This window comes from Zophobas morio, unplaced genomic scaffold, assembly GCF_036711695.1.
Source record: "Zophobas morio isolate AGI-343-1 ecotype UQ-CSIRO unplaced genomic scaffold, CSIRO_AGI_Zmor_V1 ptg000255l, whole genome shotgun sequence".
Taxonomy (NCBI): Eukaryota; Metazoa; Arthropoda; class Insecta; order Coleoptera; family Tenebrionidae; genus Zophobas; species Zophobas morio.
The window spans coordinates 165,226-189,284 of record NW_026972359.1 but is presented as its reverse complement, the minus strand read 5'-3'; the positions used below and the strand labels follow the sequence as shown (position 1 = coordinate 189,284).

At 28.7% G+C, this 24,059-nt stretch overlaps 3 protein-coding genes and 1 long non-coding RNA gene across 4 annotated transcripts; 2 read left to right on the top strand and 2 right to left on the bottom strand.

The window, feature by feature from the left end:
- Positions 1 to 1,825: 1,825 nt before the first annotated feature.
- On the top strand, positions 1,826 to 2,484 carry LOC135146675 (uncharacterized). The gene is made up of 5 exons (XR_010283905.1): positions 1,826 to 1,902; positions 1,969 to 2,047; positions 2,132 to 2,191; positions 2,244 to 2,303; positions 2,394 to 2,484. It is a non-coding gene; the product is annotated as an uncharacterized LOC135146675 (long non-coding RNA).
- A 56-nt stretch (positions 2,485 to 2,540) lies between these two features.
- Positions 2,541 to 3,739, bottom strand: LOC135146674 (cytochrome c oxidase assembly factor 7-like). The gene is made up of 8 exons (XM_064078802.1): positions 3,557 to 3,739; positions 3,415 to 3,470; positions 3,288 to 3,357; positions 3,141 to 3,231; positions 2,950 to 3,078; positions 2,835 to 2,892; positions 2,733 to 2,785; positions 2,541 to 2,672 (listed from the first exon to the last, which is right to left on the bottom strand). The coding sequence occupies exons 1-8, from the start codon at positions 3,721 to 3,723 to the stop codon at positions 2,595 to 2,597; spliced, it is 702 nt and encodes a 233-aa protein (XP_063934872.1). The 5' UTR covers positions 3,724 to 3,739; the 3' UTR covers positions 2,541 to 2,594.
- A 6,622-nt stretch (positions 3,740 to 10,361) lies between these two features.
- LOC135146662 (lysine-specific demethylase 4C-like) lies at positions 10,362 to 14,446 on the top strand. Its single transcript, XM_064078789.1, has 21 exons — positions 10,362 to 10,517; positions 10,689 to 10,837; positions 10,928 to 11,102; positions 11,198 to 11,256; positions 11,558 to 11,629; positions 11,683 to 11,812; positions 11,880 to 11,999; positions 12,060 to 12,148; positions 12,210 to 12,280; positions 12,344 to 12,469; positions 12,524 to 12,751; positions 12,809 to 13,115; positions 13,172 to 13,245; positions 13,299 to 13,425; positions 13,487 to 13,593; positions 13,658 to 13,719; positions 13,779 to 13,884; positions 13,941 to 14,002; positions 14,076 to 14,124; positions 14,190 to 14,282; positions 14,336 to 14,446. Exons 6-21 carry the CDS (start codon positions 11,727 to 11,729, stop codon positions 14,378 to 14,380), a joined length of 1,752 nt encoding a protein of 583 aa, XP_063934859.1. The 5' UTR covers positions 10,362 to 10,517; positions 10,689 to 10,837; positions 10,928 to 11,102; positions 11,198 to 11,256; positions 11,558 to 11,629; positions 11,683 to 11,726; the 3' UTR covers positions 14,381 to 14,446.
- Positions 14,447 to 18,794: 4,348 nt separating this feature from the next.
- On the bottom strand, positions 18,795 to 23,988 carry LOC135146672 (phosphopantothenoylcysteine decarboxylase-like). The gene is made up of 8 exons (XM_064078799.1): positions 23,911 to 23,988; positions 23,754 to 23,855; positions 23,514 to 23,606; positions 23,131 to 23,172; positions 22,563 to 22,652; positions 21,723 to 21,824; positions 18,945 to 19,011; positions 18,795 to 18,892 (listed from the first exon to the last, which is right to left on the bottom strand). Exons 1-8 carry the CDS (start codon positions 23,932 to 23,934, stop codon positions 18,795 to 18,797), a joined length of 618 nt encoding a protein of 205 aa, XP_063934869.1. The 5' UTR covers positions 23,935 to 23,988.
- Positions 23,989 to 24,059: the final 71 nt, after the last annotated feature.

Sequence of the window (24,059 nt, the reverse complement as noted above, 5' to 3'; positions counted from 1 at the left end):
ATCAGTAATAAGTTAAATTTAAGTAAATAATTTCTTTCCTATCTTTACTATCTTCTCCATGTACTTTAATCTTTTAAACTGTCGTATGCTCTTTTTAAATACCTCTAACCTCTTTACAAAGTTTCTTATTTGCGACCAACAAAGTGGCGAGAATTCTCGTGGGTCGCTGTTAGTAGAAGGGGGGTTCCATGGGCGTAAAAACGATTAAAAAAATTTGCAAATAGTAATAATAATAGAAAAAATTAATAAACTAAAAAAAATTTAGTTATAAAATTTAACAAGAACTTTAACAAGAATGTTTACTGAGATAGTTAAAGGTAAATAAGCAATACATTCGTAAAAAGTTGCAAGAGAATTTCTAAGTGCAAGCCCGCCACTTAACTTGCTACTACCTACTAAAACTGATTGCAAATTAATAACTTTACAGTTAACTAAACTTTAAAAAGTAAACGGAACAATCCTTAGTAATACTCCAACTCCTCCCTTTAAATCCTGTTACGATACCGGTAATAAAATTGCCTCATTCCGTTTAGTAATCCGTGGCTTACGACATGTTAACGTTTTTATAAAGACCATTTACACTGCCGATATATAGTACAATACCTATTACTTTCCTGGAATTTATTTCTTATGAGAAAAAAAATTATATATGTTAGCCTACTATAACTTATATAACTTTTATTGGACAAATATATTAAGTTTAGAATTTTTAAACGACGTACACTGACCAGACTCAGAACATCGCTAATTTTAAAATTATGAGCTTCAAAATACTTTAGTTTACTCTGACATTATTACTTCAGTAACGAAAATGAAGCATTGTAACGCCTACTTTTCACTATTATAATAACTTTTTCTAATTTTTTATCTATTAACCATTAAATCCTTAACAGCTTTTATGAATTCATAAATCTCCTCGACTAGGCAAAATATTTAGTAAATCGTAACATAATGTTATTAATCTTCCAAATAAAAGTTAAAAACATATACTCAAAAGTTTAAAATATAGAAAAATGTTTTAATGGACAATTATTCTCGAGAATTATATGTTAGAGACAACTTTTGACGTATATCGTAATTAACAAGATTTTGGTTTCTTTAGTAAAATAATATAGATAAAACGACCAACGAATAGGGCAATTTAGTATGTTATGCTGTTATTAAATGCAACGGCAAAGAAAAGAGAAATAATAATATGTCACTTTTTCTAAAACTTTTGTAGATACTTGTTTAGTCGAGCGGAGCCCGCGTTGGTCTTCTTTTCACCGCAAGTAGGCGCCAGTGCATCTCTCGTAGAGCTAAATGAGAGTAAAGGCCGCACGAGTTCGGGCTCCAGTTAATTCTCAAATCAAATTTATATTAGAATTGCTTTCAAGTCTCATATTTAAATTGCAGACAAAATTAATATAAATTTATGAATACTATTAATACTATTAAAAGTTATTCACTAGGAGGGTTACTAAAATTGCAATTCCAAATAGTGTTTTTAGTATTACTGTTCACCCAAGCACGTTTACTCCAAAATCGGCAGATGATACAGCAGAGCAGAAATATTATTTGTGATAAAGCACCTAAACGAATTAAGTAAATATTATGTACTTAACGATAAAATTTTTGGTCATTGTAAATAATAATTTGTATAAAAATCTAAATTTTCAAACAAAATTTTATAGCTTCAACACATCTTGCAATATGCAAATTTAATAATCTAGCGGGTGCTAAACATTGGATGGCTTTTTAGGGAGTTTGTGACAAATGCCTTCTCTAACACAAGTGGTTAAAAACTAATAGGACGATCAGCTTGGTAACCAAGCAAGCATTTTGTGAAAAACATGAACTTGTTGGATCCCTTTGCTGTAGTTTGCGTTTGGGGAATAACAATGCTGGTATCCTTGCGCTATTGTAAACTTGAAAACTTTACATATATATACAATTTGTAAAAATTAATTAATCATACCTTTAATAAAGAGCACTTTAGGTTTTTTTTTTAAAAAGCATAATATTGGACTTATTGAAGAAGTTGAAAGTATAAGCGAAATGAGTCAAGGTAATTAACTGTAATAATAATATACTATTAAAAAAAAATGGGGGTTATAAAAAGTATTTTAACTTTTTTTTTTATTTTTTATAGTTGGGAATAGCTGCATCTTCGCAGCAGCCCTATATGGAGTTACACTTGTTATTTGCTTTGGTCTGTTATGATAATTCCAATATTAAGTTGAGGTGATTATAATAATTATAAGGTCTTAAATACTTAAAATATAGAAAACGGCAAAGTTATGACCATCCTTTTCAACTTTCGGGTTTTGATTTTTTTTTTCTTCTAGTTTTTACTTTCTATTTCTATTTGGTTGCTTTTACGCCAGTTATCACTGTTAACTGTAGTTATACAGATAGGGCGGAGTACGAGCCACTCACTGATATAAGGGAAGATCATGGAGGATTGACGACTTAAAAATTTTTTTTTTAAGTTAAAAAATGGAAAAATACATTATTTTAAAAAAACTATTTCTTCGAGCTATTTATAAATTTTTGTTATTCCTTAGCATAACTTTTTTTTTCAAAGTAAGCCACAAGTATTCTGTATAGCTCCACTAAAACTTTTTAAGTAAAGTATGCAGCTCATAAGCCCGTTTTCTGTATTCCCCTGATTTTTTAAGATCCTTCTCCACCTGCGTTGTAACAAATTCCTTTAGAGACGAAATTTCGAGAACAGAAAACAAGAGGTTAACTCCTTCGCCTAAATAAAGCATCCGACTGGCATTGATACAACTTTTGACTATTCCTGATGCACATGGCTAATAATTAAAAGAATATAAAGAAAATTTAAATACCGAGATCGCACGCCAAAGCTGCATACTTAAAAGCTTCAGAGAAATTTTTTTGAATATCCTTTTTTTGAAATAAGTAAACAGCGCTGGATATTGCGTAGAAAGTAGGTGCGCTCACATTTTCCAATATATTACTCTGAATTCCAGTTAAATAGAGAGTGCTTAAGTTGTGGCAACCAAGTCCGCAATGAAAATTTTCACAAGACTTTTTCAAAAAAGTTTCTGCTTTCTTCCCATCTACTCCAATCTTAGAAAATAAAATAAAAAGGGGAAAAAAAAGTAAACAGTTTTGAAAGTGTAAAAACTAACTTTCGGGAGAGTCCCGAGTTTATAGGCCTTGCCAGCATTATTACACCCATTTCCATCACCGTAGTTGCATCCTTTCAAAAAGAAAGCAACGCTATAAGTATGACAATGCTTCATTAAAAACAATAACGACAGGCTAATTTAAAGGACCCTTTTTCTTTGTCAGTTTTACTGGCAAGCCCTGTATAGTACAGAGCCCCAGCAGCCGTACAACTTTCAGCTATGAACAATTAAAAGATGAACACAAATATAAAACACTAACAAAAAGAAAAGGCACCATGTTCTTGATTTAGACAGTTTTCTTCATATAGTTTTAATGCTTCTTTGTAGAGCCTGTTCAAATAAATTAGTTAGCTGGGGCATAACCACAAGCTTAGTTTTTTTAAGCTAAATCTTATCCATGGATATAACTTTGGTACCTATATCGTGTTTGTAAAAAAAAACCTAGTTGATAACAAGCATCGGTGTCTTTATCATTGGTACATAAATCTGAAAGTAACTGCTTTATTTTTTCGTTGTGAGTTTTAAAAGTCTCTTCTACTTTTAGGTCTTTATTTTCTAAGGAATAACTTTCTAAAAAAGTCATTGTACACGCGTTATTTGTAAAAACTTGTAAATATTCTTTGCCATATCCGCTATTCCGTGTTTGGCACGGATCTGTTGATAAACACAATTACCCTTCCTGTCATTTGTTAATACTGCCTCAACTTTATTAATTGAATAAAATCTTAAAAAGTGCTTCTTTAATTTAAAAAAGCTTTTGTAGATGCTCAAATTGTCTTAATGCTTTCGTAATCTAAATTTATCTTATTTCTCTAAAACTCGAGGGCTGGCCTTGAAAAACTCTAGCAAAAAGAAAATAGAGCCAATTTTTATCCTTCATTACGTTACTTCCACTTTTATTTAAACTAGAGTGGAGACATGTATTTGAGCCTAAGTAATGCTTTACTTTACCCATAAATATTGATCGGTCTGTATTTTCCTCATGTTCTTGTAATATTAATATTCCAGAATGATTATAAAATCATATTATTAAAAAAAACTTTAGGCTAATACCTATATTATTTTATTAATTATAATTAATATTATATATTGGGCTCAAGTTTTAGTTACTTTTAGAAAGTTGGTATAAAATATATCTTATAAGATACACTATAAATATAATTAGTTTAGAAAAAGTCGTAGACTTAAAAAATTATATATTTGTTTTCTGTACACCCGTAACAAGCTCACTTTACAGTTCCTGTGTAGCTTGTAGTTGCCTACAAACCATTTGTTTTCGGGTAGCATACCAAGAGAGCTTTATTTTCAAAAAAAAAAGGGTTATATTGGTTACCCTGCAACTATTATTCTAAAGTTTATTATCTATAGTAGCTGAATTTTAAAGTAGTTAAGTATTGATCATTAATAGAGAGTCTAAGAAACCAAGAAGAGAGAAGAAATCTTGAGGTTTTCCTGTGCCTTTCACGTATGTAATTAAGATTTGTTATATTCATATACTTAATTTACTATTTAAATTTAACAGAATGCTAGTACCGTGGCTATTGCTTATTTTTTATTGCTTTTGAAATCTTTTGTAAACTTAAAACTTAGTTAATTGTATAAGTGACTCGCATTGTAAGCTACTAGCTTTATAGGTATAAAAGCTTTCTATACATAGCCAAGTCTGAGGGATAAAGATAAGCAAAATGATTTGGATTACGGTTAAGTGCCGGCTCACCTCGATTAAAGGAGTCACCCTATGGCACACTTGCATTTGTCTCTTAGTAGAATGGCTCCGAGTGCTATTCCTTGCTATATTATGAAATAAACATTTTGTATCATCTTTTACATATAAACAAACCTTTATGAGTAAATGCCCTCTATACAACAGTATATATTTTAAATTGGCGGTCAAGGTAAACAATGGCATAAGTTTCATTCGTGTGTATCTAAGTCAGCAAGTCATAGCTTTAAAGGTGTCTTTAGATATATTTTGTAAGTGTTAAGGCCGATACTATCTAGTTTAGTGACGAAAAAGTATTACCCCCAGCTTAGAACTTTATGATGTAAACATGCATTTAATAATTTGGCTATATCCGTTTAACACTACCTAACGCCAAGACACATCCTTCTGTAAGTAAGCACCCAGTGACGGGAAACCCTCTGCACCGCTGTGTTAGCTTATATATATTTTTACTAACTTAATCCTTGCAAAATTACCAAACTTTTGACGAATAAAAAAAGTTAACACTACTCAAATACAATCAGAAAGTGCTAATTAGGTAAATGACGTCTACTGAAGTTATTAGTCGAGAATTTGTAAAGATCAAAATAAAATCAAAAAGGCAAAGTTAATCGGCCAAAACCTGAAAGCTTATTGGTTAGCAGGGAATGAATAAATGGTGTAAATGGAGTATACCTTTCCGTCTTTGAAGAAGCAGCCCTTTAACAAAAACGCTTCTCATTATTTTTATCACCTCTACAGTATGAGTGTCGAATTATAGGAAAATTTACCTAGGAAAATCTTGTTAAACAAGAATTAGATTGTAGGGGTGCTAAGTAGTGATAAAGTTTGAACAGAAAAACCGAGTTAAAGTTTATTAAATTAAAAGCAAACAAAAACAGTTCACTTCTGTGCCCCATACGTATAATACTTTTTAAAAATTCCGAGGACTCTGAACCAGTCATTCTAAATTCTTAACTAATGGGGTTTTACAGATATTAATTAAATTTTAATAAAGTTTGGTCTTTTTTATTCGTTAAAACACAAGAGGTTGTATTTATGCTTGTGTTTTATTTGGAGTATCTACCAAATAATTGTTTAAATGTTTGTTAAATTGTAACTTTTGTGAAACCATCCTATTAATAAACTGTACCTATTCAATTTCATGTTATATGACACCGCGCCACAATAATAGTTATAATAGTTATACTAAGGTAGGTGGTTTAAAGAAGTTTGCTCTCATCTTTCTCTTGTCGTATTATCCGACTCTTTCCTTCGTAGTTGTCTTGTTACATTTTATTTTGGGTACATTTATATATATTAAAAGGGGTGCTGTCGTGCTAAAGTAAAGGGTTAATTTCATTAAATAAACTAAGAGATTAAAAAGATTGTATTAGTAGAATATATAACCTACTCTCTCTTAAAAATGATATACCTACAGCGCGTGGCTAAAAGGTTGACGCCGTTTGCCTTATGGTTGTTTATTATAATTTAACTTTTGTTTATCCGATCAATTATTTACTCTCTTTTTTATTTTTATAAAATATCAAACTGATCAAATTATAACAGTAGTTATAAGCATTTTGTATTAAGAATATGCGAGAGCTTCTTAAACGAGTTAATATAACTTATACGTATTATTTATATCTTAAAAGTTATGGTTTTTAAAATAGCCAGTTTGCGTCTACATCTTTGCATTGCAACCATTGATATAATATTTATTAATTTTTGAGGAAAAGTAAAGCTGGCATTCATGAGCAAATATTGTTAACTTCCTTTACTTTTAGGTACCCATATATGTTGTAAAGAAAAAATTCATGTTCTGTTGGTTGGTCTGATCTTCCATTACAGCAAATTATATAATTTTTCAAAAACAGCAAATGAAGTCGCTCTCATTTAAATATGTAGATTTATACGATTCACTTCCAGTGCACGCAGCCAAATAAGACAGTTTCTGCTCAACCGAGATGTATGCGCTTTGCGTTTTAATTTATTTTTACTGATAACCTATTTGGGCTATTTTAAAGCTGTCTATATTCATATTAAAAAAAAATCTTCTTAGAATGTTTGCAGGCGCAACTTTGTTTGTGCGAAATTCTCAACTACATCATGAATGCGAAATTGAACCTCTTCTACTTTACCTGGAACGGAGGGCTACACAATGTTTTACTCAATATGAAGAACACCCCAACAATTCAATAACTAATGTTTTGAACTATATCCCAGCACATTTTCCATAATATAAATGAACTAAACATTTTAAAGATATATCTTAGTAAAGCACTTATTGTATCGACTTTAGAAAATCTAACAGATAATATTTTAAATTTGGGTATGAAAGGAAGGGAGACGTAAGTTAAACCCTTAAATTACTGAGACATCACTGTTTTTATGTTATAAGAGATGGCCCGAGAGACCTAAAATTAGTAAAGTGGGCCACCTTCCTCAACACTCTTCATAACGAGAGGATTTAGTTTAAGCAGTTTATGTTATAGCTAATATAACGGATAAATAAATAAATAAAAAATATAAAATAAGGTTTTTTTTTGTAACGTTCTTTGGGCTTATAGGTCTAGTTTGATTGTTTAAAGGTCAAGTTTAATTTGTTGTTTCGGTCTATAGGGCTGAACTTAGTGCTTTCACTAAATGTCTAGAGGATTGTTTTTTTAAAAAGTGAACCTGACGTTTGAATTGTGTGCATTTTTTTTTTGAGAAATTTATGATTAAAAATAAGGACGAAAGAGGATAAGTTTCCCTCAACACATTTAGATTTACAATTGCATATAATAAAACTTTAGCAATAGTTGAGAAGCGTCGAACTCTGATGTTATTGTAGTAATGTACGCGTGGATGCGATAGATAAGTTGTGTAAATTATAGATAAAAATAAGGATGGTTTTTTTTTTAGCAATAGGGACTATATATGTAATGTACCCAAAGCTAATAGAGTAGAGAGCAGTGCTATACAAAATCGTTTTAAAAGAAAGTGTCCAGTAGGCCGCCTAAATTTTTTGTTAACTAGTAGAATTAAAAATGAAAGCAACTGAGTGAATACGGAATATTCTACTAATGAAATTATTCAAAAAAGGTAAATTTACACTGAGTACCTAAGTAGCCGAAAATTAATTTTAAATTAAGCACATAGATCCAGTACTCATAATAGGAACACACTTCTATTCTTTACTTTCTAGCGGTATATACTTAAGAAAGATAAACAACCTAAAATTTCTGTATAAAGAAGACAGCATTTAAAGTTAGAAATTCCTTCTCCTTGTTACCGCCTGCAAATTTTTCTAATATCCTAAAATTAAAATAGCTCCATATATTAGTTCGGATCGACCCCTTAAAAGATATATGATTACAGGCTAATATTAAATAAGAGTTTACTTTGTAAATTTAGCTATTCTTCATTTTCTTGTTAAGAGGACTCACAGAACTGAGTATATCAAATTAGGATCTAAAAAAAAAAATTAAGCGAAATAAGGAGTAACTGAGCATCACCACGCTCATACTTCATCGGTATTAATACCTTTACAAAAGATCAAAAAGGTTTTACTTTGCTCAATATTGCTCAAGTAATGAAGGTGTCTAATGCTAACATGTTGTAGTCCAAATCCAACAATTTTATTGCCTTGTATACCGTCTAACCTGATATTTCGGGACTTCGATCTTCGACATTTTTAAAAAACCCGTGCCTCAACTTTGTAATTATTTTTACTTCTTGTCCAAGCTCAAACTTATTGCCCAAGGCAGGACCAGCCGGATTAAACCTCTAAAACAGTCCTGGGCTTAATAATAATTTATTTATTCTTTTATTGGTTAAGTGCGCTCTTATTTTATAGAAGAAGAGTGCTAATGGAGAGATAGTTTAAACGCAATAAATTGGAATGTTCTCGCATAAATAACTGCTCATAATTTAATACTTGAAACGACATCCTCATTTCTCACTTTTTTGTAGAACGAAGCAATGAAAAGCAAGGAGACTTTAATTTACCTTTTTTTTAATCTTCTCAACTAGGTCGTTGTAGTCAACTCATAAGATAGTATAACCTTTTCGTGTTATAAAAAAAAATAATTTTTATAAAAGTTGTATTCTAAATATATTGAATTTTCCGGGTTTCTTCTTTTTAATTAATTTTATTTTAAGAGCTTACTATTAATGTTCAAATTTTATCCTTATTGTTATTTCGAGACGTTATTTCGGGTTCCTTTGCAAATAATGTGACTCCAAGTTTTTCCGAATTTATATTTTGATGTGTTCTCCATTATATGGTAAGCTTTTAATAATGAAATAAAGGAAATTTATAAAAAACCTACTAAATTCATTATAACATTGAACAACTACTAACGTTTCTAAATTCCCGTACACTCTTTATAACTTGTTAACGTTACAAATATATATTGCTTACAAATTTCCGCAATACTATCATAGTCATAAGTATGCTGATTCCATCTTTCTACACCCAGTTTCTCCTTCTCATCCCATAAGAGTTCACGATTCAGTAAAGCTTGCAAACTCAGAAGCATGTCTGGAGAGAAATACCCGGTAGACCACAGAGTTACAGCGCTAACTTTGCTGCTTTAACCCTTCAACGGGCATAACTCTGGGCTTAGAATAGCTTTGATTTTCTGCGAAATAACCTCCTATGTTAAAACTATACTTTTAAGTTTAATATTTGCTTCAAAATTTGATTCTATATACTCCATTTAATATTTCAAAATAAAACAATAAAACAAATGCTTAGCTATCTAACCAAAAATAAACTTATACCCAGAATGAACACTATTTGTCCAATGAAAAGATCGCGCATCACATGCCCAACTTAACTTTCACTGGCAACCAAATTAACCACATTTTTATATTTTGTTGGTTGCTGCCTAATTCATTAGAACATGGTACTCAAACTTACAGGAGATTGTTTCAGAGACCGAGTCTATCGTTTAGGGTCAATTTCTATAGTCCCTACTCTTACAGATTGAACCTAGGCGACAAGTGGTAAACATAGTATCCTATAACCTATAAGGGGTTAATTGTGTCATACTTTGAACAAAACTGACCTATGCTAAATATATTAAGTTTTATATAGAACTAAACTAAGTCATCTCACTGCTAGTACTTATAGTACTAAAAAAAGGCACAACTAATAATTGTTTTTATTTCGTTTGTTATTGAGGGTCAAGCGTAGTTTTTAACTAGGATTAGTATAAAAAACTTAAAAAAAATTTTTTTTTAATACAATTTACAAACTTTAGAAAGTTGTTACTTAGTAAGAATTTTACATAATTATTTATTTGCAAATGAAAACGACGACTTAGCTTATATCAGAAAATAACACTGAACCTTAACAGCGAATCACTGTATCACTTTCAAGGTTTTCTAAGCAGATGGTGGGTTTTTTTATAAATAAGGCCTTACCCGTTTACTGTAGCAAGCAGTATTATTTTACACCTCATCTCAGTAAGATATAAGTCGTAGTTGCTTGTGTTGTTACTGCTTTTTTTTTTGTGGTTTAAGCAGTTTTTTGCTATGACATTATGTTGTTACTAAAATGAAATTAGTGGGACCTGAACTAGACGACGTTGAGTGCCCTGTATTTTATCCTTCCGAAGCAGAATTTAAAAATTTCAGTGAATATATTACTTATTTGGAGACTACCACAGATGTTTTAAACTTTGGTCTTCTAACTTACAACGCTTACTATATAAGATTTTAATATAACTTAACTAGTTGATTTCTAAGTACTTTAAGTAAGCTGCTTGATAATTTAAGTAACTACTTAAAACAACTCTTTATCCATATCTTTGTACATTTTTTGAATACAACATAATAAGATTTAATAATTAAAGGACTCGCCAGAATTATTCCACCTAAAGGCTGGTCCGGACGTTTATTATTATCTGAAGAGTATTATCAAGAGAAAGTTACCTCAGAAATGAGAATTCCATCGCCTATTTTACAGCAGTTTACAGGAAGTTCAGGTTGTCCAAGTGAAGGAGTATGTTAAACATTTATGGATATTAGCCTAACCTTACGCTATTATTATGGATATTTAAAAATTAATAAAGTAACTCTTTGTTTCAACAAGGAATTTTGAGTTGTATCAACTTCGTGCAAAATGGAATAAGCGTTACTGCTTTTAAACAGAAAGCTTTAAAGTGCAGTGGTCCTGAAGATGAAGTTTTTACGAACAGTTCTGTCGATGAGGAACTATATTTGTCCGGGATTCCAAAAAACAAATTTTTAGAAATTAAGGCTGAAAAGTACTTTTTTATTTTGAGAATTCTGTTTTTGTTAATCTTCTTTAACTAATATGTTTTACATATATATGTGTTTTTAAATTTTTAACTTTTGTTAGACTCTTTTGGGCTACTATTTTAGGTTTTAATCCCGCTCTTTACGGTGCTGATGTAAAAGGTAATATTTTTTTTAATAAATTTTTTTTAGATATTTACCAAGTGCAGTATGGAAAGTTTTTATTTATTACCGAGACCTTTGCCTATAGTGTAGTTCCTCTTGTTTATTTGAAAGGGCCCCGTGGGTGGTACCCTCACAGTTAACGAGGGGCTTCTTATATCACATTTAGCTTTAATTTTATTGGTTGTACGGTCTATAGGCAGATTTGGGATTGGTTGGGCTATTATGTCTCACTTAAATATTAGATTTTGATTTGCTATTGAAAGATGCACACCAAAGCTCGTACTCTACTCTTTTTCAGGCACGTTATTCCCTAAGGATGTCCGAGACTGGAACCTTAATGATCTCCCCTCTTATTTAAAAGATATCGCTGGTTGGCGTTTTTTCCTATATGGCAGCTTTTCTATTGGTTCAATGTATTATAAGGAAAGGAAATTGCCGGCGTAACGACGCCTTACCTGTATTTTGGCATGTGGAAAGCGGCGTTTTGCTGGCACACTGAAGACAAGGACTTGTACAGCATTAACTATTTGCACTTCGGAGCACCGAAGAGCTGGTAAGTATATATTTTTTTCATATATATATATATATATATGTATTTATACTTAGCGTGATTTCTTGAGGTATGGCGTGCCACCTGACGACTATTACCAAATGCTCAACTTTATGAAGCACCACTTTCCTAGCGAATTTAGCAAGTGTTCAGAATTTATGAGGCACAAGCAAGCTCTCGTCTCACCATAGTGCTTTTTTTTGTAGAAAGTCATTATTGTTTAAATAAAGTTTTTTTTATTAATTATTAGCCATCTTCGTCAGAACAGCATTCGTTTTTGTAAAACGACCCAAAGAGAAGGACAATTTGTGATAACGTTTCCTCGATGTTTTCACGCTGGTAATAAGAAATTATTTCCATCATCCCTCGCGCTATGTACTTATCTCATTTTTTTCAACAGGGTTTAACTGGGGGTTCAACTGCGCGGAGGCCGTCAACTTTGCTACTCCTCGCTGGATCGACTACGGCAAAGTCTGCTTTACGGGGCCACAGGGCCGTACTTGTTTTTATATTGACTGAAGTGTTTTTTTATAGAATGCAAAAGTCTGCAGATGCATAGAAGATAGCGTGGACATCGACCTGCGCGGACCCCGCCTCACCACACAGCCACGTGACTTCACTACTCGGGAAAGTCTACGGCATGAACGTCTCAAAGCCAAGGCGCATGGGTCTTTCTTCTCATCACTTACGTAGCACTCATCCATCTTATTTTAGTGGAGGCGCGTATTCAAGAACGATCGAATCATTAATGAGGGCGAGCACGCCAAGCTGGAGACTGAAAACGCTGAACACGTTCGCTTTGTAGACAGCGCTGGAGAAATAGTGAGGGACGCTTGCGCTTCGACAAGACACGTGGAACAAAATGGGGTCGAAAATTTTGGCAGCGTGCTCTGCTCTGTATGCCGCACAGAAGGGATCCTGCTGACCGACCTGGCCGTCCTGGTAGTCCTCCTTTTTTTTAAATTTCGGCTATTATTTTTAATGACAATGACGGTAAAGAGCAAAAGGAAAAGGACGCGAAACACCCTCATTGCGCCCGACTCCCTTGCCAGCGGCTGTTGGGAAGATACTCTTCATCCGAAAGAAACAGGTCACATGGAAAATGGTTATCCATGTGACACTGTAGCACGTGATGGTGCGGCCCAGCAACTTGGAGGCGAAAGTTTGTACACTGCCAATCACAAACCTGCGCGGAGGGGCAGGCGCCTGCTCTCCGCGCAGAAAAGACCTGAACTTTTTAGCAACATCCATAAGTCCAGGGTTGGCATCGTTTGCTGTTATGTTTGCCGCGTGGCTGTTCATTTAGGTGGTTCGGATGAATCCCTTGCCTGGATTTATTTTATTGTTTTTGTTCTTTGGCAGATTGTTACTTCTTAGCCAGCGTGGACTGCAACCGCTGGAAATGTGACCGCTGTAGCACGCGTGCTTACCATGCAGTATGCCTTTTGTCGTATTCCATCGAACTCCTTGCTGTGACCCGCTGAAAAAGAGTTGCGTCTTGTGCCCGAACAGAGCGGGCGCCCTACTACAATGCAAGGATGGGGGTTCTGCCAATCAGAGCTTATGGGCTCACGTGTCTTGCGCCGTATGCTTGCCCGAAACTACTCTAGAGTTCGGTGGTTTATTTATCTTCACTCTTGCTTTTAAGCCTTTTTTATAATAACGGCTTTACGCAAGAGAGCCGCCCTGTAGTGGTCGGGCTATCCAGCATTGGCAGTGCCCGCCGGAAGCTGCGCTGTAAGCTTTGCAAAACCAATGAGAGCACGCCATCAAAAGGCTATCAGGTCTACATTTCAGCACCTTCTTATCATATATACATATATATATATATATATGTTATTTGCGTAGGCGTGCATTCAGTGTGCGTACAAATCCTGCGTTACTGCCTTCCACGTTTCCTGCGCTTTCAAGTATCTATCCGCTTTTATTTGCTCACTTTTTGCTTCTCCTTGACGGTCTCCCTTTGCAGAGGCGCAGGCATGGTCCTTCACGGGGATAGCTGGCCCAACTTTTACTTCTGTCAATGTTACTGTGCCCGTCATGATCCTCATAACCAGCGCCGCTCCCTCCCGATTGTAAGCTGGGACTTCTTAGTTGCGTACTACTTACTGACTTCGCTCTGCTATTTCAGAGTGACGAACCTCTTCCCGATTGTACTCCAGTGTGGGCCAAATATTCACGCGACAAACGATGGTTAGTTATTTTTATTGTAGCGTTCGTTCTCTCTCCCTCTCTCTTTTCTTTTTTAATAACCATTGTGCTTAAGGTACCCTGCGAAAATTGTTTCCTACGACACCAATAAGGAAAAATACACCGTATACATTGTTTAACGTTCTGTCAATACTATTGCCTGCATTACGCCTGGTACTTTATTGTGCAGGTGCTGTTCGAGGACGGCTACCGGGCGATTCTCAAGCGTAACTGTCTCTGGTCGCTGCTGGAATGGGACCTGTGCAGGCCCAAGCACGCTAAAGTTCATTTGTATATTTCTATTGCTGTTTGTTAGTTTTAGTGGCGCACGTGCAGATCGGAATGGCCGAACCTACAGTGGGGAATATTACCAACCGATAGACTTTTTGTTTTGATTTTTTCTCGGATCCTTTGCCGTCTGGCCCTTCCCGCTTCCCTTGCGTTGCATTGGATTGTCTCACAGAAATAAAATATAATACGTGCTTCTTTTATTAGATCTATTATAATTTCAGAGCGTCATTAAATAAGTTTTAAAAATAGGTTAGGATGTTTCGAACTATACTATAAACTTAATAGGTTAAATAAAAAAATATATAACTAATTCAACTATTTTATATAGAATTAATTTTATTAAAAGTGGCTTGTTAAAGATAATTTTGATGTTATTGCTCATACGGATTATTTTTACTATAGTTTAGATTATTTGTAATTGTTATATTATTGTACGTAAAGAACGACTTTAATTTTGGAGATCATAACAATTTGGGACACAAAATTTGTTAATGAAGGAATACTTTTGAAATTACTTGTACTTAGATAATGTTTTACAAATTGTTAACTTCAATTTTTGACTGCTTTATGTGTTCTCATAAAAGAAATTATATTAAAAGCGATTTTGAAGTGAAATGCGCCGTTAGAATTTATATTTGCGATATAATATTTTTATGATTATAAATTTGTTAAGTACTTAATGTTAATTTCATTATTAATAAAAAGTTATGTTTACTGAGTAAAGCTTCCCACCAGCTGCCTTCTTTAGAACGGTTTGCTTGCAGCTGGAAACTTATTAATAAACGCTTAAAATTTCTTAAATTTACCTCTATAAAGAACATAACGTCGAGTGCAAGTTTTTTGTTTTTCTCGCTCAATACAATTAGAAATTTGTTATGGTAAACTGTAGATACACAAGAATATGGGTTTTGTTGCTGAGAATAAAATTAGATATCTTTTTAAATAGCTACTGTAGAACATTATGTTAAGTACGTTCACCCACTTTTTTTAATCCGTACTAATTTTGAATGCGGTTGTTTATTTTAAATGAATTTTAAAAAACGTAACTTTTAAAGTTAAATTTAAAATAGTTTAATTTCTTAAAATAATAAAAATTAGATTTATACAATTTACTAATTCATTGCATTTCCTTTTTGTTAAGGGCTTGATAGCTTGTTTTCTTGAGTAACAAGTTTTGGGGTTGAGATTTATCTAGCAGTTTCAGTTCTATAATTACGTGTGCTACCTTAATATTGCAATTAGTTAAAGTGGACTAGTTTTAAACCAATATCTTTGTAATAGGCTGAAAGTAGGTAACTGTGAAAAAACTATTTTGGAAAGTAAAACGTGTAATTCCTTTGGCTTGCTCATAGAAGTGTTTAACAAATACTAAGAGAATTTCACTAATTATTAAATTAAAAGAGAAAACAATATATATTACTACAAAAAATAATTTTTAACAAGCGTTTGCCATTAATGTACAAAGAATTAAATAAAATTTTATTTTCGAAAAATATTATTTGTATAACGTTCGTAAGCTATCAACGGTTAAATAAATTATATACTTTGTCAGACTACAAGAATATCGGGTTCCTTTCAGTTTCTGATCTTTTTGTCCATCAAATAGCCACAAACACTGCTAACTTGCATGATTACGAGTTTGGAAAAAATTCCTTTTTTTAACGCAAGCGCTATATATAAGAAGTAACGTTTTATAATTATCGAACTTAAATAGTAGCTAAAACTATAATTCAAAAAGTTTTTTCTTAAAATTGTTAAGAGAAAGAATACTAAAAGAATTATTTTCAAATTTGAAAAAGAGGGCCCAAAGTTTTTATAGCAAATTTTTTATTTACTTTATTATGCGCTTTAAATATTAAAAACACTTTTTTGGTATTAATTTAAAAAAAAATTGTGCTATATATACTTAGTCAATAAAAGTCACAAAGCACTTCATTCAAAAATTCTACCTATTAATTTTTGAAATGAAGTCAGGATAGAATAAGAGCGATTTAAAAACAATAAAATTATTTTGTTTGTACTAAATATAACTTGTGACGTTAAACTTCTAGGAATATGTATTTTTAGCCAAAAGTTTATAAATCATCTTGCTGAGTGCAATAAAAATCGCTTGCTTTAAAGTAACAGAAATAAATGCTTCGCTACTTATTGCTTTACGCTATCATTGACTTTATCAAGTGTGTAATATAAATTTCTTCTCGGATAAGATTATTTTTTTAAATGTATAACGGGAAAATTCTTATTCAAACTTGATAATAAAAATTTTTTTTTACAACTTTATTTATCATAGCCGAAAAAATTATACATTAAAGAGCTTCGAAAGGCAAAGCTGTTATCTATAATAGAGAGCAATACATAAAATTCTTATTAAAGCTTCATAAATTCTTCCAAGAGTGTTAAACTCTGATAACTTTTGCTTAAATTGTAAATTATAAATAAAACAGGATACATAGTTTATAAGCCATTCTTTTCAAAAGCAGTGTGCTATTAGCGTAGTCCTTTTTAATTTACAAACCAAAAAAGTTGCTAAGAAGCTTGTGGTTAATACTAAGTCTACAGTACTTGACGTCCCACTTGCTTGCCATTTACCGCATTTGTAAATAAATTAATATTTACCTCTACACTATTTAACTTTCGGCTTCAAATTTAAGTTTAAAAGTAAAAACAGTTATTTGTAAATTTTTTATAAAAATTAATTGGATTATTGTTCGCTGGCAGTACGAAATAGTAGATTAAAATGTGAAAATTAAAGTATAAAGAAAACATTTATTTTCACTTAAATAATTTTTAAATTTTAGTAGAAAGGTAGTCTCTTAGACCAAGAGATGAATAATTTAAGTAGAGCAATAACTGTTTATTTTTTCCTTTCAGTGGGAAAACTTTTTAAATTAACAATATTTGTTGTCTTAATAAAAAAGATAAGAGAAAAATTTAAATAAAAATTAACAATCTTTTATTTATACTTTCGTGCAAACTTATCAAATTTTAGTAATAGTTGTAAGCTAACTAATGAGATGAAAAAGCCTAATAAAAAATTATGAATTATTTTCTTTATTGTAAAACCTTAAAATTCTGCAATAAGTGTAGTTTAATTATTCAGATGGAAAAATTGAATTTAAAGATACACACACATTTCATTAGTGTACTTTTAAAAAATCAGATGGAAAAGTTTTGAAAAAATTAAAAAAAAAGTTATTGGAGTCCTACTACTGGATGATAAAATTAGTAACAATTGTTAATTTTAAGTAATAATTGTAGTCTTCGCAATTAGAAGGAAAAACTTGAACAAAAGGTTAAATTAATTTTACTTAACTGCAAAACTTTTTTTAACTGCAGTTATATTTATAGCCTCAATGATGAAAAGCTGGCAATTATTTACTCTATTGTTAAGCTTCTGAAATTTTAGTAATTATTATATTCTAATTAATTTAAAGAACAAACTTTTTTTTTGAATCTGATAGCGCTTACGCGATGAATACTAGCGTCGCCTGTAGAAGTCGTTTATTCTTATATGCGAACAAGCAGAGCCTGTTGAACCATTGGTGCAACTTTGGGGAGACTTGCTAAGCTGTACAGTACAATACTTTCATTTGAGTTAGTAAATGCATCCGAAAGCCATGGAAGCAAGAACTGACCAATGAGTGATGACAAATAACACTGTGCTTAAGCCAAAGCCGCTGGTACAATTATATAATTAGTTAAAATATAGAGTAAACTACTTGTGTAGCTGGGCTGGTATTAGTTTCTGTTGTGATGAGTCGGCCTTGCTAACGACCAAAAGCAGCAGGGACCAAATAGGGTTGTTTACCAGTATTAACAAAAATAAAAAATCATTTTTTCTTAAAGCAAAACTTTTATTAATTTAATAAGTATAGTTATAAGATAAATGAGAAGTCTGAAGAAATATAAATTATTAATATCCTTTTTTGTATGTTTCAATAAGAACTATAGTCATTATTTTAATAAAAAAAACCTTGAATAAGAAGTTAAAAAAGATTTGAAAATCTTTCTTGAATTCAGTAATAATAATAGTCTCAATAAAGAAGGCAAACTTTGAATAGAATTTAATAATTATTACGACTTTTTTAATTTTCATTTATAATTTTAGTCATTATTTAAAGAAATGGGAAACCTTTTAAGAAAATCCAAAAAAATATTAATACTTAATTACAAACGTTTTTAATTACAGTAATAAATAGTCCTTAAATAAGATAAAAAAAACCTTCATGAATTTAGAAAAAAATTGGCAAAAAATTTTAAATTTTAGTAGGTGTAGTCTTGTTATTAAAAGAAAATCATAAAAATTAAAATTTTGCCAATCTTAAATATCAGTAATAATTTTAGCTTTAATGAAGAAAAGATAACACTTGAGTTTTAATAAATTATTATCTTTTTATTGCAAAACTTTATAAAAATTAGTATAAAGTGTAGTCTTGTTAATTAAAAAAAACTTTAATATAATTGAAATATAATTTTGACAAACTTTAAAATTTCTACAATAATTTTAGCAATAATTAAGATCGAAATTTACTAAGTTTTTTTTAAGTAAAACTTCTTTAATTTCAGATATGATCGTAGAGACTTCCGCCATGGCGCCCAGTCCTGAAGCAAAAAGAAATTTACTTTAACACAAATTTTCTATGGCCAAACCTACCTGTTTCGCTGCAAGCCAACTTTTTAGTAACGGGCGAGATTTGCTTATAACCGAAAGATTCCAAAATCTATAAAATAATATAAATTAAAAAAAAATAAAGTTTTTTTTTTCTATTTGAATTTAAATTTTAAAAAGCAGGCAAAAAAAGGAAATCGTAATATAAAGTAAAAAGTTTTAAATTACTGAAAGAAACATAAAAATAATACATAATTATAGAATAATAAAGTAAATTGTAATAAATTATCAATATTTATAATAATTCAATTTTTTTTAAATAATAAAAAATAACAATTATAATTAAATTTATTAACAGAGAATATTAAAGGGAGTATTAATAATAATTTATAAGTTATAAAAATAATTATATGAAAATTATAATAAATACTATTAAGAGAATAATAAAGTAGATGGCAGTAAATTAATTATTAATTTAAATAATGATAATAAATAATAATTGTAATAATAAACATTGTTTTATAGAAGAAATTAAAGCAAATTTAATAAACTAATCCGTAACTAATAATAATTTGAAATTTTTTTAAAGTTGTTATTTATAAAATAATAATATAGTAATAAGAAATAATATTAAACAAAATTAATTATAGTATATCGCTAAATCAATTAATAATTAAGTATACTTTATATATTTCTAAATATAAATAACAACTTTTATAATAAATAGTTTTTAACTAATAAAAAAATAGAAAATATGAATTAATTAATAATTTATATATTTTCTATAATAAATTATAATAAATAATAATTACTATAATAATAAATATTAAATAAAAAAAATTATAATAAAAATTAATAAAATTAATTTATATTTATATTTATTTAAAAGAATAAATAATACTCATAATAAATAAATATTTCTCTAATCAAAAAAATTATAGTAAATAGTAACAAATAATATAATAATTTTTTTAATATATTTTTTAAAATAAATAATATAATGATAAATTTTCATAGCAGAATAATAAAAGTAAAAATATTAATAAATTAATAAATAGTTAATGATTAAATTAATTTTTAAAATATAATTATAAGTAATAAATAGTCTTAACAAAAAAAATTAAAGTAAATATTAATAAACTGATTTATAGAAAAGAATAATATATAAATTTTTCTAAAAAATAAAAAAAAATAATTATAATATATTTTAACAGAAAAATTAGAGTAAATATTAAAAATAAAAAATTAATTAATAGTTTATAATTAATCAAAAAATTACTTTTTAATAATAAATATAATTACTATTGTAATAAACATTTTTTAACCTAAAAGAATAATAGTAATTGTTAAGAAAGTATAATATTTTAAATTTATTTTATAAATAATAATTATTATAATAATAAATAAATATTTTTCACAAAATAAAATATTATATATAATAAAACTATTTGGTAATTAAAAACAGTTATAAGAACGAATTTTTTTATTAAAATAAAAAAAATAATGAATTTAACAATTTCCATCATTTATTATAATTTTTTACTTTTTTCCTTTTTAATTATTATTAAATGATAACTTGTTGATAAAAGGGTAGTAATTTTAAAAAGCGATTTAAAATTTATTTTAATTTTATTATTTTTATCAGAATAAAAAGAAAAAAATAAAAAACAATTTATTAGTTAACAGTTTTATAAATAATTAAAAATTTTGTTAACAGAAAAAGAAATTAAAGTAGAAATAATAAATTAAATAAAGAAATATATATATATATATATCAATTAAAAATTTTATTAGAAAAAAATTTAGTAAAGCAAAAAATAAATTTATTAAAAAAAATAATTTTTTTTTAATCTGAAAAAACAAAAAAACGGATAATTATAAAAATTTATATTAACAAAAATTATATTAAAAATATTCTTTAGTAAAACTAATTAATAAGTAGAAAATCAAAATTTTTAATCGTAGAAAAAATTAATATTATAAGTAGAATATTAAAATTTTAGTATTCTCTGTTAAAAAAAAGAACATTAATTTTTATAATTATAATAAAATTAAAACAATTAAAATGCAAATAAAAAACTAATTAATAAGGAAAAAATTAAACAATTTACTAATCAATTTAAAAGGAATTAACGGTATTATAAATTATTGAAAAGTAAATATATTTGCATTATAAAACCAATAATATAATATAAATGATATTTCTTAAAAAAAAATTAATTACAAAAAAAGTAAAAAGTAAAAATGTTTTTTAGCTAAGAATAAATTAAAATTTTTTATAATAACTGTAAATATAAAAATATTATAAAATTAATTATGTAATATAAACTATATTTTATTAATAAAATTCTAATTTGTTTTTTTTCTTTAAAAAAAAAAAGCAGATAAAAATCTGTTAAATTTATTAGTACTTTTGAATTATTTAAAACAAGTAGAAAGTAGAAAAAAATAAGAAAAGTAAATAAATAATTTATAATATTTATAACTATAGTAAAAAAATTTTGAGTTTTACAATAATATTTGGTTTATGTTTTTTTAATAAATTATTAAACTAAAAAATAGTTTATAAAAATTAATTTTTTGTTTTTTTTTTTAAAATGAAAGTAAATAAATAAGAAATAAAAAATTTTCTATTTGTTTTAATTACAATAAAAATCCATATAAAAAAAGTAATAAGAATAGTACTTTTCACTTTTGTTATCGAATTCAAAAATATTTTAATTTCTTAATAAATACTAAATTTTATAACAACATAGGTGCAATTAAGTAGAAAATAATAATAATAATCAGTAATCATAATGATAATAATGACAATAATAATACGGTGGTATGCTTAACGGTGATTGGATGCTCCCACATAAAAGTATTCATGGCGGGAGCGTACAAGAAAGGCTTCTTGAAATCCCACGCTCGGGCAATGCAGCTCTTCGCATTAAAGTTTTTTTCGTTAATATATATTCAGCTTTTTTTATTCAAGTAACTAAGTTAATTAATAAAAATAATTTTAAAATTATAAGTAATTACTTTCATAATAGATTAAGTAAAACCAAAAAATTGGTCTAAAAAACTTATATAAAAAGAAATACAAATAATAATTATTTAGATAAAGTAATTATTTTAAAATTAAGTAAAAAGACAAAGTTTAAATTAATTATATTTAAAAGAGCCTAATTGGAACAAAGTCGCAAAAACAAAATAAAAATAAAAAATAAAAAACAATTAATAGATGTAAGAAAAACCTATACTAGAAATAAAAATAATAATCGGTAAAAAGTACTTTAATAAAAAGGAATTTGGTAAAAAAAAATAGATTATAAAATTATTAATAACAAAAGATATAGAATTATTAATAAGTTAAATAAAAAAGTAAGGTTCCAATAATTAATAATATGACATGATTTTATTAAAAAAAGTGATTTAATAAATAATTAACCAAATCAGAACTTAAAAAAAAATTAATCTTGAAAATTATAAAAAATGATTTCGAAGGAAATAAGTAGGGTTTCGGTACAGAAAGTATATATTGCAAGTTCAAACCAGTAAACCTACCAAAATGTAACTACTACGGCAAACCATAACCATCATGGTTTCACCCAAATAAAGCAGTCAATAGAAAGTGAGATTACAAGAGCGTGATAAATACTAGAATGATGATTGGATTACTAGAAGATTGTCGCACAGCCCATTGGCCAGTTTGGCTAATGTGGTGGCGTCGAGGGGGGCTACGACAAGGATGTCTGCCCAACTTCGTAACTATTTTTATAAAAAGGATTTATTAAAACTAAATTGAATAATAAAGAATTTGCAAGACCATTTTATGATTAAAAAGCATTAATGTTCAAAGGCAATAACTTACAAATCAGTGTTAAGAAAAAATGACAACTAATTTGATTATGAATAAAATTATATGGTTAAAGTAATAAATAACTCAAGTATAAATTTGAAGCACGAATCGTAAAAATCAAAGTTATTCTGCAACAAAAATTAAAAAAACTTAATTAGTTTAATTTTACAACTGCTTACTCTATTAACAAAAGGAAATACGATCTTTATTAAATTAACTTTACTCAATTTTTTTTTTCAAATTATCACTAATCCATTAAAAGTGAAGAAAAAATATCACAATTATTATCATTTTGAGGACCTATATTCTAATCTTTTCCTAATTGATAAATACAAGTATGTAATTCATTGATTTGTAGGAATAAATACCAACAAAGTCTTTACTTACTTTAATGTGAAGAACTGTATCCCCAAGTTTTTTCCACTTCTGCTTTAATGTTTAATGTAATCAACTCATTTAAGGTAATATTTATAAAATAATTTTTTAATTAGTAATTTTAAATTCTATTAATGTAGTAGTTTTTATTCTTTGTAAACAAGTATAAAATCAACATATTATTATATAATTTTTTATAATAGCTTAAAATATAGATAACATTTATTATATATTAAATATGAACTAATAATTTTTTAAAAATTGTAAAATTCCAATTTAAATCAGTAGAAAATTGACTTAAGTCGTTGTTAAAACTTATAATATATAAACAAAATAGTTATTTTTATTATTAACAGGTTTAACTTAAGCAAAAAAAAAAGTCAACAGGTTAAAACCCACTCATCCATATCTTCATGAACTTTAACCCGAGATTTTAAAGTCTCATAATCAATGAAAGGTTTGGAATTTTCGGTAATCACGACTCGCACCTAAAAAAATACGTAAAACTATAAAAATTAAGTTTTCTGCAGTGCTTATATTTACTTAAAAGGATTAATAAATAAATAAAATGATATAAAATTTCGCAGTTATCCTTGTCGTGCTTGGTTTTTTATTAAATAACTTTTTTATAAAACCTTGCAACGAGGAAAAGCTTGAGTAACTGAATCTAAAAGAATTGTAGTCTTGATTGCAGCGACACTACCAGTTATACCCAGAAGAAGATGAAATTTTTTATTCTAAAAAATATAAGGAAATATGAAAGCCTTTTTAGATTTTATACTACCAACTTACGACAAAGAAGCTTTCGTTTTCCATTTTTTATCGGTTTATCCAAAGTAAACACAAAATTTTTAATTTAGGGGGCTATCTACGATTTAAAATAAAAAGAATTATCCTATAACCAAGTGATCTAAAGAACTAAAAACAATTAGATTTCCCCA